The 14,229-nt window shown below is 46.6% G+C and overlaps 1 protein-coding gene across 7 annotated transcripts in view; it reads right to left on the reverse strand.

Moving 5' to 3' along the window:
- Window positions 1–6,595: 6,595 nt before the first annotated feature.
- The window catches only part of ZNF608 (zinc finger protein 608), a 111,191-nt gene continuing 103,557 nt past the window's right edge, over window positions 6,596–14,229 (reverse strand). For 6 of the 7 annotated variants that reach the window (XM_077911456.1, XM_077911461.1, XM_077911457.1 and 3 more), the window contains 5 exons: window positions 12,929–13,346; window positions 12,154–12,326; window positions 10,608–10,761; window positions 8,375–8,456; window positions 6,596–7,585 (listed from right to left, as the gene is read on the reverse strand). In XM_077911456.1, the coding sequence (XP_077767582.1) occupies window positions 7,579–7,585; window positions 8,375–8,456; window positions 10,608–10,761; window positions 12,154–12,326; window positions 12,929–13,346 (834 nt within the window). In that variant the 3' untranslated portion in view covers window positions 6,596–7,578. Of the gene's footprint in view, window positions 7,586–8,370; window positions 8,457–10,607; window positions 10,762–12,153; window positions 12,327–12,928; window positions 13,347–14,229 lie in introns of those variants that run through there. The other variant, XM_077911458.1, reaches the window with a different exon arrangement.

Consider the following 14,229-nt stretch of genomic DNA (forward strand, 5'->3'; position numbering starts at 1 on the left):
CTGAAGGCGGTCCTAAACCGCTGAGCCCCCCGGGGCTGCCCCCAGCTGTACTTAAATAACAGGAGTGGGGGAGCCAGGAGGAGGTAGCATCAGCTTGTCTGTCAACCGAGGCAGGAAAAGGGGACAGTGGCACCAAAAGAAGCAAGGGTAAGAGACCGTGAGTGTCAACTCAAGAGAGATGAGGCGTTTTCTAGACACCGTCACCGTGACCTGCCAATTGCTTCCCTGTCCTTGGACATTACGAGACCAACTTGTAAGCTTTCAACAGACCCTCTTGGTAACTGAGCTGGTTTGAATGGGTCTCTGTCCCGGCCATCGGTGCCCCCTGGACGCAGGCGAGGACGGCAGGGGTGCGGGGCTGGCCCCAGGAAGCAGAACCCAGGAGCCCGCAGAGCAACTACCCCCCCTGCCCCCTCGGGGGGCAGGTTGACCCGGAGCCCCAGCTCCTCCGGCCGCGGGGGACCGCTGACCCTGCTCTCCCGGGAACCTGGACTGAGGACCGAGAGCTGGGAATACGGGCAGCCAGTGACGCCTCGCGTTCAGAGCATCCGCACCAGGGAGCAGACAGCGAGCAGCCTCGGGGAGCAGCACAGGGGCGGGGAGGGCAGGGCGGCCAAGGAAGGACGGGGGACCTCTGGTGCCTGCCCCTTGGAGCTCATCCCCACCTCCTGCCCGTGCTCCGGGGCGACCAGTCTGCCCCACTCCGAATCTGCCTATTTCGTTTTTAAGATTTCTTTATTTCTTCATGAGAGACACAGAGAGAGGCAGAGACACAGGCAGAGGGAGAAGCAGGCTCCCTGTGGGGAGCCCAATATGGGACTCGATCCCGGGACCCCAGGATCACGCCCAGAGCCCAAGGCAGATGCTCAACTGCTGAGCCACCCAGGCGCCCCTGAATCTACCTATTTTACTTGTTTGTTTGAAGAGGTCTCTGCTATTGACAACTAAGAAGTCCTCGGCCAAGTCAAGTGCTCGAGTGAGCCTGCGAGGCCTCCCGAAGGAGACGCAGAGGCCCCCAGCGCCGCCCCACGGAGCGGGCCCTGTGGAGACACTGGCCTTCCAGGAGCGGCCTGCATTCCTCTTACATGCCCGTCATCGGGACGCCCGCGTGGCTCAGTGGTTGAGCGCCTGCCTTGGGCTCAGGTCATGATCCCGGGGTCCTGGGATCAAGTCCTGCATCGGGCTCCTCCAGGGAGCCTGCTTCTCCCTCTGCCTGTGTCTCTACCCCTCTCTGTGTCTCTCATGAATAAATGGATAAAATCTTTAAAATAAAATAAGTGCCAGTCATCAGTTTCCACCACCAGACCATGAGATGGAAGTCCCTCTGGGCTGATCTTGGGGGATGCTCCTTGGTCACCAACGTGCTCCTGGCCCACCTCAACCTCCAGAGGCAGGCTGGGAACGCTCCTGGACTCCCTGGACTGCCATGTGGGGCTTCCAGAAGCTGCACTGCCACAGCAAGGGGACTCTCAAGATAGAAACCACATACAGGCTGGGCACTAAGGGGCCCCGGGACTTCCCCTGGCCATGTGGCATTTTTTTGCCTCTGACTCTGCTGCTGACTATGGCAGCCTCCAAGCAAGGGGCAGAAATGAGTCACTGACGCTTCCTACCTCCGGCCTGTCATCTGCCACCCTCCCCAGCAGCCTGCTGACTGAGCTTGCAGCACCACCGGGCAGAGGGCCTCCTGGAGCTGCCTGTTGGGGGCCCTTCCGTGGCTGATCCTGCTTCAGCCCCCAGACCATATGGTCACCAAACTTGTCATAAAACACATCTTTAATTGCATGTGCATCGTTACCACTGAGAGGACGGTGGAGGGTTGGGGGCAGCAGACACCCAGGCACCTGTGGATTTCAGAGGCTGAGCACACCAGGCTTGAAGGTTTAGGAGCTTTGGTGGCAGGGTCCCCAGGGTGAGGGCTCGAGTGCACACACATCTTCGCAGGCAACAGCAGGTCTGTGGGGCGGCTTGACCCAGCCCTGCTGGGGGCTGATGCACAGAGAGGAGGGCCATGCCCCCCTCTGTTTAGAAGGGCTGTGAGCACAAGGGCTGGGCGCTGTGTCCCTAGGAAACACCTGGCCGTTTAGTGGGCACCCGGGAAATACTTCCTGAAAGGATTCTGCGTCCTCTCCTCTTCACCCACTTTCAAAATTCCTTCTTTGGAAGGAGCTGAGTCCCACCCAACATGTTTCCAATCACTAGACCTGCTGGGTGGAGCTCTAGCCCACCCCTCACCCACTCGGAGACCTGCACATGGAACCTCTGAGCTTTCCAGCCTTCCCAGAAGCACCCCTCTTCACCCTGGAGCCAGGAGAGACTGAGAGAAGGGCACGAGATGGGGCCATTCCATTACCTTCTTCCTACCAGCTGCTGTGACCCCCCCAGTGTCAAAGGTTAAGAGGAGGTCAAAGGTTAAGAGGATTAAGCTCCTAAGAGACACAGAAAGACTCATTCCTGTCCCCCAGATGTGGAGGTCTCTGGACAGGGGCCCTGGAACTCCCCAGGCCATTAACACGAGGGATAAAGGGGAGGACAAAGCAGAGTATTCCAGAAGCAGACCCAGGGGCGTGGAGGACTGCATCTGGAGCTCACCCTGCTCTCAGCCTCATGCTATGGAACACAATATATTTCCTTGGGGCTTCAGGAAGTTGGAGTCAAGGTTTCTGTGGCAGAAAACTTCCAACCCTACAACAGCCAACCCTGCTAGAGATGCCCTCTCCATCCAATCAGGTTGAAAAGTCACCCCTGCCAGGCTGGGGATTACACCCCTCTTTCCCCACCTGCCAATCATCACCGTAGAAATAAATCCTGGAAAATTCAGGATCTGATCTAGAAGGATGGGGTGGGTGGTTGGGTGATCCTCACTGGTGAGTGATGGGAAGACGGGACCACCTTTTCTTTCTAACCTATAGTTCTCTGGTGGTTGCACAAGGCTCAGGAAGTCTTGAGCCACCTATGATCTCTATTAGGAAGAATTTTTTTGACCAAATAGTGTATCCTGCCCACAGCATGAAGTCCTTTCAGGGCCCAAGGGAAATCTAGGCCATTCTTTTTTTTTTTTTTTTTTTTTTTAAGGCTTCCACTATATTAACATAAAGAAGTAATTCCACTAAAGTTTGTAGAAATCAGGGTACAGTTTAAATGTTTACTTTCTGCAAAAAAATGTTTCACCTATCTCCATCTGCCACGTTGGCACACACAAAATGCACTGGAAAAGATCTGGTTACGGGAAATGAATTTAAAGTTGTAGTTTGAACATCTTCCTTTTCTAGTTTTTTTTTTTTTTTTTTTTCCTTAGTAGGATCTAGGCTCCCTGTGAGCCTTGAACTCATAACCCCAAGAGATCAAGAGCCCCATGTTCCACCCACCCAGTCACCCAGGTGCCCATGGATAGCTTCGCTTTTTTTTTTTTTTTTAACTTAACTTTTCAGAATCCATTTCCCGCATTTGGTGCACCAGCACCGCTTCCCACCAAACCTAACTCGTATTCTGAGCTTTGGGTTCCCAGCTTCATGATGCAGATTATCAGGGGCAGCAAGGACCATCCTGATCACTAGGAAAAAAGTAAAACTTCCAGCAGCTTAGGCCAACGATGAGCTGAGGACCCTCCAAGCTCTCAGGATGCTGGGCCTGGGCTGCTCCCAGGCTCTGGGAAAGGCTGGACCAGGGTTTCATCTTAGCGAGAACTTAGAGACGCTGACTACAGTTCCCTCATTTGCCCCCTCTGAAAGTAATACGGACTTTAGCCAAGAAAGCTGGCTCATCTTATTACTTGAGAGATTTCATGATCCCTTTTCTGAAGCAGGAGAGTACCGTGGTTAGAAAGCCGGCCCCTAGACCTCGAGTTACTTTACCTCGTGCCTCAGTGTCCTCAATGCTGAAACAGTAATTGGGTTTTAGGAGTAGGACGCACCGAGGCCAGGAAGCCCCGCTTTGGAGAGCGCTTTTGTTTAGAAAAATAAAGATTCCATGCCAGAAGCCCTGCTAACTGTGGGCTCTACTCCTTTCATGCAAGTAAAGTTCATGCAAGTAAACAACACTGTGATTCAGGCTTCTGTAGGAAGCAGGGGATGGATGGCTCTCATTTGGTGACAAACAATAATAAATGGCTTTGCCTGTCTAGTCTCTTTTCCAGAGTCAGGGAGGGAATGAAATGACCAGTAATTATCATTGAAACTGCTGTTTTATCTCATATCAATCAGAGCTATTCATTCTGGTTACTCTCAGACCCTTGGGCCCAAACCACAGTAAATCCGGGTCACAGCCAGTGTGAACACAGAAGGCCAGCCTTTAAGTCTCTCGGTGTGAAGGGCTGGTACTGGATGCCACCGGCCAGCTTCCATGAGGAAGCCAGCGGAGATCCTCATCTAGGAGCCGATGGTTCTCCATGGGGCCTGTTACCTGGTTTTTAATATTCTGCATTCGATGGCACCACAGCTGTAAACAACTCCTCACTCCCATTTCTCCTGGAAGTTAATTTGCACTGTGTCAGCACTGGCGGGCTTTTTGCATATGTTCAGGACAAGCTGATATGAGCAGGCCTGGAATGAATAATGTTTAGTAAAATCAATAAACCCTATTATTAGTCACTAAGGGGACTGATTTTATGTCTATAAAAGTAAAACAATTAGAACCGTATTAATGGCAGATTCATCATAGTAATATAACGGAGCCAAGTATGCCTGCCTTTTGGGAATCTTTAATTTACCATTCAGTACTGACTATGTACTCAGCTAGAGAACCGGCACACATAATATAAACAAACCCTGGCCTTTGGGCAATTCATGTTGTCATAAGCAAAGACAACACCATAACAGTTCGGGCGAAGAAACAAAACTTCATTTAGTGATTAATGTAAACCAGTCGTGAATAATGTTCCGGTAAAAGCCTAGAGGGAGAGACTATTCAAATCGCATTGTGCTTTTGGCCATATATTTCTCTGCACGTCTGGGCACTCCTGTTTATCACAGTAGCAGAGCGAAGCATGGTCAGATGCACCTACTTACACTCTATCCACTTAGGCGCCTAACTAGTAGTGATCTAAAAGGCTGGTGTGTCCTCTGCACACACCCAGTCACTTTGCGCCTGCAAGGCAAGATTGGCTTTCACGGAATTTTTTAAAGATGCTTATTACTAAAGGCAGGAAAACCATCCAGAATCCATAGCATCACCCAGCCGCCACAGGAACACGCGATTTCAGCAGAAGATGTAAGCTGACCTGGGTCTGAATTGTTTGGTCTATTCTGGAATTGCAGCAGTATGTAGGCAATCAACAGACATACTTTAAACCCTATTCTTGACGGAGGAAACGTACTGGCTTAAACAGCATGAGAAAAAATTACATCGACTATTCAAGGACTCATCAAACTGAAAACATCTGATAACTTTAAAAAATGATGAACAGTATGTGCAATTTTCATATAGGTAGGAAAAACCACCACTACCGAGGTTCTCAGAAATAGTCACATGGATGAAACTCAAAAGACAGGCAAGCTGAAAATTCAGAGAAAAATCTTCTTCTGGAGAAATCTATTAAGAACATGGACAAATGTGTAAGGCACCCGCAAAAGTAACACTTTTTTTTTTTAAGGCGATTTTCCAAAAGCAGAGAAAACACTTTGATTACTTCGATTGCAGGGATCTATTTATTCGTCTGCGAAGCTAAGGTGTCCAAGGAGGAGAGCTAACCAAATGAATACCAAGAACAAAGTTTGTCAACGTCAAGAACGTTTTAGAACACCAAGTGAGAGAACTGCCATTAGCCGTGACAGTAAAAGAAGAAACTGGCAGCTGGAATTGAAGCCCTGAGATCAACCAGCCCAAACGCCTGAAGCACATGCACACTACATGGTTTCTGCTTTGCTTTTGCTTCCAGCTGCAACGCCTTCCCCCCCAGATCTGGGCAAGGACTGCTTGCTTTCCTGTCTCCTGTGGTGAGGCTTCCCCCATCACTCTAGAGAGTCACAGACAGCCCCCCCTCATATGCTCCCAATACCTACTCCCAGGCTCTCTGTCCACAGTGTTGATCAACCATCGAACACGCTCTGGATTATTTTATTAGGCTTACCACACCTAATAGAAAATGCAACTTTTATGAGGACAGGAAGTTTTATCTGTTGTGTCCATGGCTCTATCCCAGTACCTACACAATGCCTGGGATAAAGGAGGCGCTCAGTGCTTATTCGAAGGGAGGGAGGGGGGCAGGAAGGAAGCTCATTCTGTACATGTGGCATAAAATATGCTAATGAAACAACTCAGTGACAGGTTAAATAAATGGCTGGCTGACCAACTTTTCTACAGTCCACACATCACAAGTCTTACATCTTTGGAATATCATTTCCTATCACAGAAATCTGGAACTACTGATTTGTACCAATATTATGCTCCATGTGTGGAGTAAACACCCAATAGATATGCACATGTCCACGGAATTAAATATACCACTTGGATGTTATACCTGTGTATCATATGAGAAAACTCGGTATGTGCGTACATTATCTTTTGAATTGAATATTCATAGTAATAAGAAGCCTTTCTTTGAAAATTAGAATCACCATCGGCCGTCTAGAAATAACATGAGTCAGACAAGAAGCCGTTATAAAAAAAAAAAACCTTTTTAATTCTGATTGCCAAATTATTTAAGGCAGGTATAAAAAAGGAAAGCATTCAATATACATTTTACATAAAATAAACTAGATTACAGCATAAAACAAGTAACCAGGCAATGGCGTTAAAGTCTCTCTCTTCTAAAACTGGATAATTGTAAACATTAAAAAAAAAAAAAAAAAGGACTGCAAGACTATTCAAGTAATAGAACAATCACAGATGTCTCTGGTACGCAGGCTATTGGGTTATTTGCCATTCAAGATTATCAAAAAAATGACACCTCATTATTCACAGATGCTCATTATTTCCCCATTTTAATCTTTACATTATATACAACACAGTTTTTGTGGTACTGGCAACCCCATGCCTTCCAAAAGTCTTTTTTCCACAACACACAAGTACAAACAGTGACTACAGGAACATTTCACACTGATGTGTCTTTAACGGGAGCCACCAAATAGACATCTAAATTGTACCCAAGCGTCATCATCACAGCCAGCCTTTCTGAGGGCCTTACAGGGTATCTATGAAGGATATGCAAGGTTCAGGCACACTGATACAGAACGTCATTTATTTACAATCGAAAAGGAAAAGGAAAAGGAAAAGTAAGCAGCCTTTTGTGGCTAACACTTCTTCAACATGACAAATACGTTTTCTTTATTTCCTTTACTGAGTGGTTTGCGACTTGGCAGCAGACCCTGTGTGTGCGAGCCTGGTTACTGATACAAAAAGTAAAGAATATATATATATATATGTATATATACATATATGTATACGTATATATATATAAAACAGAAGTTTAATTACAGCAACATTTGTTACTCTGTGATAAAATCTGTAATTTACAAAAATGAAATGACTGGTTTTTGCCTGCCATTAAAGGCATTTCAAATTAACACCATGGAACTGATGTCTGTATAAAGCGCTTCCCCATGTGATCCAGTCACATGACAACGTACATTTCCGATCTTGTTATTCTCTGCAAAAGAAAAGAAGACGCTTAGCACAGGGTTCTGTCCACATGTGACACTGCAAATATGAAAACCCCAAGACTGATAGACTTATCTTAGTTCTAGTCCTTTCAAGACATTCAATTCTACAGAAAGTGAATGAACACAAGGGTAATGATATACACTGCAGAAAAAGAAATTATTTTCCCTTCTAAAACAACCTGAGGGACAATTAAAAGTATCAAAGAACAAACATCACCTTTAGCATTATGAAAATAAATAGCTCCCTTTGTGACTTTATTTTTAAGCAGGATAAAACAAAGGGGGTCATGGAGGGTTATTTTAAGCAGGCTGTGAGGACAACCTGAGAGACTTCCAACTGTTCAAAAACAACAACAACAAAAAAAATTAAAAACCCCACAGATTAATTACTAACCTACATTACAGTTAAAGAAAGGAGGGTCCTGGAAAGTAAGCTGTACCTGAAGCACCAGAGACAGAGAGGTACATTCGTTACAGTAATATAAAACCCTCTGGGCACCTGGATGGCTCAGTGGTTGAGCGTCTCCCTTCCACTCAGGTGGTGATCCCGGAGTCCTGGGATCAAGTCCCACATCGAGTTCCCCAGGAGGAGTCTGCTTCTCCCTCTGCCTGTGTCTCTGCCTCTCTCTCTGTGTCTCTCATGAATAATAAAATCTTTATATATAAAAAATCCCAAGGAGCCAAGTGTTTGCTCTAAAAAGCCTAGACTTAATTTCCTCCCACCCATCATGCTGTCTCCCTGTAGAAAACGGATTCCAAATGTACAGGATACTTACCTTCTTTGTGCAGGAAACATTCCTGATGCAGATGCCTGGGCAGCCACCTGCTGAGAGGCAACGAGGGCAGCGGAGGTCAAGCCTAATGGGGAAAAAAATGCAGGGTTTCTGTGACATTGGGTGAGAGAAGAGCAGGTACGGGTCCCACAGTAAAGGGCTACAGCAGCAATCTGTCCTTTCCTAAACACGCACGGTATGTTTCGCTCAGTAAGGACCGAGCACAGACCACTCAGCCTAACCAACATCTATCCATTTATCCCATACTCTGTAGTTTTCTTAATAGCTACTCAAAGGGAATATAGAGCTTTCCATCTCTCAGACTCTGCATGGTGCTAAGTGGTCTGTACGCATTCCCAAATACGAAGCTCAGAGCTCAGGAGAAATAATAGGCACCAGGTCACAAGAGGAATCAAAAGTCACGGTAAATGATGGAAACAACACACTATTTGCTTAGAACACAGTACTTTCATCATAACTTTTATCACTTCAACATTTCCCCAGTGAAAGAAGACAACACATTCCATAAGGCACATGCAATCAGTGAGTCAAACTTAGAAATACTCTTAAGTTGTACCCTGCAAGAAGAAAATGGCAGTCAGAGAATGTAAGAGCTCCAGATGGCATAAAGTTGCCTAAGAGGAAGTAATTTTTAATTCTACAGAAAACAATCCCGAGAAAAATAGAAAAAACAAATGCTAACCTAGGGAAAATTACTCTCCTTCTATGTCCTCTCTGGTCTTTTTTTTTTTTTTTTAAGATTTTATTTATTTATTCATGAGACACACAGAAAGAGAGGCAAACACAGGCAGAGGGAGAAGCAGGCTCCCTGCAAGGGAGCCTGATGTGGGACTCGATCCAAGGACCCCAGGATCACGCCCTGAGCCAAAGGCAGATGCTCAACCACTGAGCCACCCAGGTGCCCCTCTCTCTGGTCCTTCTTAATGCCACTAGTTGACAGCAGGCAACATGGGCTGAATAAAACAAAAACAAAAACAAACAAAAAACAAACCAAAACAAAACAAAACAAAAAACATGGGCTGAATAGAGAAAAAAGAACCTTCACATTTGTAGAGCACTTCCCACTTTTGGAAGTACCTTTAGGCACGTAATCTTATATTCACACAGCAGCATAAGGGGCAACATGGCAAGTGTAACAACTGTGTCTCCCCAAAATTCCTAGGTGGATGCCCTAACCCACCAATGTTTTTGAAGACAAGACCCTAAATAATTAAGGTTAAATGAGGTCATAAAGATGGTACCCTGACCCAACATCAGCATGCTCTTACACTCTCTCACTCTCTCTCTCTCTCTCTCTCTCTCTCTGACACACAGAGAAGAGGTCATGTAAGTACAGAGTAAGATGGAAGCTACCTACAACAAGGCAGAAACAGAGCATTCACCACAAGCGACCATGCTGGCACCCTGATCTCAGACTCTCAGCATCCAGAACTATGATAAAAATTGCTGCTGTTGAAAGCCATAGAGTCCATGACATTGTGTCCTGGAAGTCTGAGCTAACTAGGAGAGCAAGAACCTGGCAAGTGGGTCGTTGGTAGAGATAGGGCCAGGACCCACCTCCCCCACCATGAGGTGTCCAAGTTGGGACAAGTGGCACAAGCTTAGCTAATAACACCACCAATCGAAGGCTCTCTCACGTCGATTCTATGGCTTTTCAAAATGTTCCTCCATCGTGAAAGTCAGGGTAATGATTGGCTGCAAACAGACCCTGAATTAGAGGTGATTAAAGGTGTTAAACCTAAACACATCACTCCCATTACTTCCGGGGGCGGGGGTGGGGGGGTGGGGGTGGGGTAATGAGAAAGGCCTGCAGAAATCAGCACAATTTCACCCAAGCCTCTCACCATCCCTTCCTTTTTCTCCCCACAATTTTCCTCGAGGAGCTATATCTGATCTCCTGGTTGTTATACTCGGTGCCCCAGACAGCGGCCGCCACCTCGGTCTGGGAGATAACGGTAAGCCGCCGATAACATCAACCAGTGACAATTATTAAGTGGGAGCCATCTCATGTCTCAATAGAACACAAAAGACACGGGCGATCGTCTCCGTTGTGTCACCAGGGAATCGGAGGAAATAAGAATTAGGAACTTATTTACTCCCCAGAGTTCATGTTAACCCAAAGCTCAATGTATTCATTTTAAGACATGAAATGTACTGTGGGCACACGGTTTTCCCCAAGCAGAACGAGCCACACGATAGCGACGGAACGGCTGACCTTGGAAAGGGTCATATTGACCCGGGATTAGTGGGTAACCCATGCCAACGTGGGTGTGGTGATGTGTGTGCAGGTGCCGCTGGCCGAAGGGGGAGTGGCGGTCCCTCTCTCTTTCGGCCTCCCGTTCCCGCTCCGCGGTGGCCTTTTCCACGGGCTGCAACAGAAAAGAGACATAGGTCCCGCTTCAAACTCTGAAAAATCACCAGCAAGGGTCCTAAAGCACCTCCGTCCCTTGAGCGGTGTGTGTTAATGATTAAGGAACGAAGGCGCAGGTAATTCACATTCCTTATTAATTGAGGACAATTTCCAAACGCAGGCAGGGATTGAGCCAACCCTGAAGCGAGGCTCCCACCCACAAGTAAACCGAGCGGCATCCACGTAGGTTTCCCTCGAACTGCGGCAGGAAGGGGACTAACTCTTGGTTCTCGCTCATACCCGCAAGGTTAGGAGTGGCCCGATCTCTTCCCAGAAACAACTTTCATACTGGGGTCAAGGCGGGGTTGGGGGTCGGGGCGGAGGAGTTGTGGACATTTAAGTCAAGTTTTTGAATTATCCTTGTCTTTTACGTACATTTGGTGGGGAGAATCTATCTCGTAAAGTTAAATACGCCTGTCTCTGTTTTCCTCTGTTGAAAATACACGTGTCGGCGCTGTATGTCAATACCGAGTACAGGAAATTGCTGCCCTCTGCCTCTGGAAGCATTCCAGAACCTGTCCGTTTTTGAAGGCGCATAAAAAAGCTCTCAGTTCTGCCAAATAACAGTTTAGTCAAGGACCGTCTTTCCCGTACGTTTCTGCCCACCAGAACTCCGCCAGCCGAAAGTTCTTTGTTCTCACTTGAAAAAAAAAAATCTTTGCACTAGAAGGAGTACCCAAAGAAATAGACTCCTAAATCATCTCTCCTCGCTTCTAGAGTCTCTGGTCGGCTCATTGACAGCACAGATCCTACATTTTATGCCACACTTCTCTTTTCTAGGCAAGAACTACCACATCCTTTGTCTCTTTTCACAACAGCCTCTGGAACTAGCAGATTCCCTTTTCCCTTTTCCTTGGCGGGGGAGCGGCGGGGAGCAGTGAGGGTGGAGCTGTCTTTCACAAAGCCACTTGTTTGCAGGGCTTCGGGAAGTTCCAGGGACAGGACAATGGGTCAAGGCCAAAAGACTCTCACGTGATCACCCTGGCAGACCAGTGTAACAATAGGTCAGGCGTCAAAAATCCTCCGCGCCGAAAGTTGGTTCCTATGAATTTAAATGTCCACCTAACAAGCACCCTCCTGGGGAGTCAAGGGTACAGTGCCTCTTGCAAAAGAAAAGCTCGTGAGCACTGCACACATACTTCTGACAATCCCCCCCTCCCCGGTCCCCGCCCCGTGTGAAAGCATCTCACTTTTGAACATTCCCCATTCTTTATGTGTGAAGATAAAACAGCATCTTGAAATCACAGCTGGGTTTGAAAACCATTTATATTTCAAGACCGTTTCCTAGCTTGTCCCCTTTCCTCGCCCCCCAAAACATGGTACTTTTAAGTAACAACAAAAGGAGGCTTACGGCAGGAGACTTGCTGCGGTACTGGTTGGCATGCTGCTGTAGCAAGTCCAGGGCTTTCGATTCCGTCGTTGTTTTCGTGTTGATGCTGGGGCTGCTACTGACTTTCTCTGCCTCTTCTCTCCCTGACATCTTCCCATAAACAGGATAATGAAATCCTGGAGAGAGATAGGCCCCTGCAGATACACAACAAATGCCACATCAAGTTATGGGCTACATCTTTAAAAACAAAAACAAAAAATAACATCATCTGGGTTACATGAACTTGGGAGAAGAGTCGGAGATCTTAAAATAGGGGATTATATTAAGAGTGGGCTACATCATCGTTAAAACTGTAGGTAGGCTCTCCGATTTTCTTCTCCCAGTTAATTCATCCTGATGAACGGAGGTTATAAACAGAATTGAGCTTACAGCCATTTCATACATTTATGTGTCCGCTTAAGTGAAAGGAATAGGAACTATAATGATTATGACAGTAAGTGCTTAGAATATTTTCATAGGCAATAAAGTATGTGTCAGTCTAACAGCTAGAGCAGACCATCAGAGTCTGCACAAACGAGAGCTGAGGACGCTTGACATTTTACTTAAACAAAAACAAAACCCACTCCCCCAAAAAACCTCATATGAAGTAAGTTTCACCTTGGGGAACTGAAGCAAACTAAAAACAAGCGAAACAAAGGTTACTGTTGAAGCGTCTCATTTATCCTGAGTTTTTCAAACAGCTAATATTTGCACGCAGCCTGTTCCCTCCAATATAGCGAGAACCCGCAACACGTACCAGGGTAACTGTGCATTAGGACGGGAGAGACAGCCCGGTATGCAGGGTGGCTGGGGTCATACATCTGTGGGTAAGGATAAGCATGCAAGTACTGTATGTAGGACTGATGCTGACTCATGGGCGAGGACACCGCCACTCTCGCTCCCCGAGAGTCCTTCCAGTTCATAGGCGTCTTTCCATCATCATTTTTCAGCTTGTTCTCCTCCAGAGACTGAGAGTCAGGACGCTTGGCCTCCTTGGGCTCTTCTTTAATGCTTGTTAGTGATACAGGAAGGCTGGGCACGCCACCCTCCTTAGTGGGGGTCTTCCTAGGACTATCCTCTTTTAATTTCTTTTCCCTATCAAGCTCTTCTGACTTTTGCTGATCCAGGTACTTGGGCTGGTATACGTAATGATGCCATGTCCTTGAATCTGGATCCTGATTTTGAGGGAAAAAAAGAAAGAAAGAAAGAAAAGAAAAGAAAAGAAAAGTGGGGGGGAGATTTGTTTTAAAATTTCCATTTTGAAGCAAAACCCATTAATCACCATGACAGCATTATTACTCTTACTTCTAATACTAAGTTAACGTGTATTTCTGGGTTTGCACTGTGCAAGAGCATTACCTCCCTCTTTCCCCAAGTCATGACGTCTGCGGTAGGCATCATTATTAATCTCTTTTACACAAGACAAAACCAAAGCTTTTAAAAGCTCCAGGAACATCAGGGTCGCACCATTGCCCAGGATGGAGCTGGGCCCTTCGTGGGATCCTTCAACATTAAACAGCACGCTCAGACATAATTTAATCGAAAACTCATTTTCCCTTTACTATCTCACACAGGCAAAAAGAATTTTAAAAACTCCCAACTCGGGCTGGCTCATAGTAAATTTAAATCATCATCATATCAATTAACATCAGTTAGTGGGGGAAACTCTTGGTTTCCTAACATATTTTCTTCACCTACAACAGCTGAGGCTTAATACACGGGCTCATGTCTCCTGTGCAGACATCTTAATCAAAACAAAATTTCAAATTAATAGCACACGTTATAGCTTTTCTCTTAGAAAACAAAGGCATCTCTAACCACCCCCACCCCGTGCCCCCAAAGCGTAGGGTTCTAACGCCCTTTGAAGCTACGGCCTGGTTCAGGCCGCCGCAAGTGGGGCAAGGCCTCTGCAACCCCCATCCCAATCATGACAAAACCCCACTGGGTATATTTAGGTCCTGAGAGAACATTCAACCTTGGGCCTACATCTTAACTTCTGGGCAGTAACGAGCATGAAGACAGGATTCTGTGACTCTGGTTCCCCAGGGACAAAAGCAT

This window comes from Canis aureus, chromosome 10, assembly GCF_053574225.1.
Source record: "Canis aureus isolate CA01 chromosome 10, VMU_Caureus_v.1.0, whole genome shotgun sequence".
Lineage (NCBI taxonomy): Eukaryota > Metazoa > Chordata > Mammalia > Carnivora > Canidae > Canis > Canis aureus.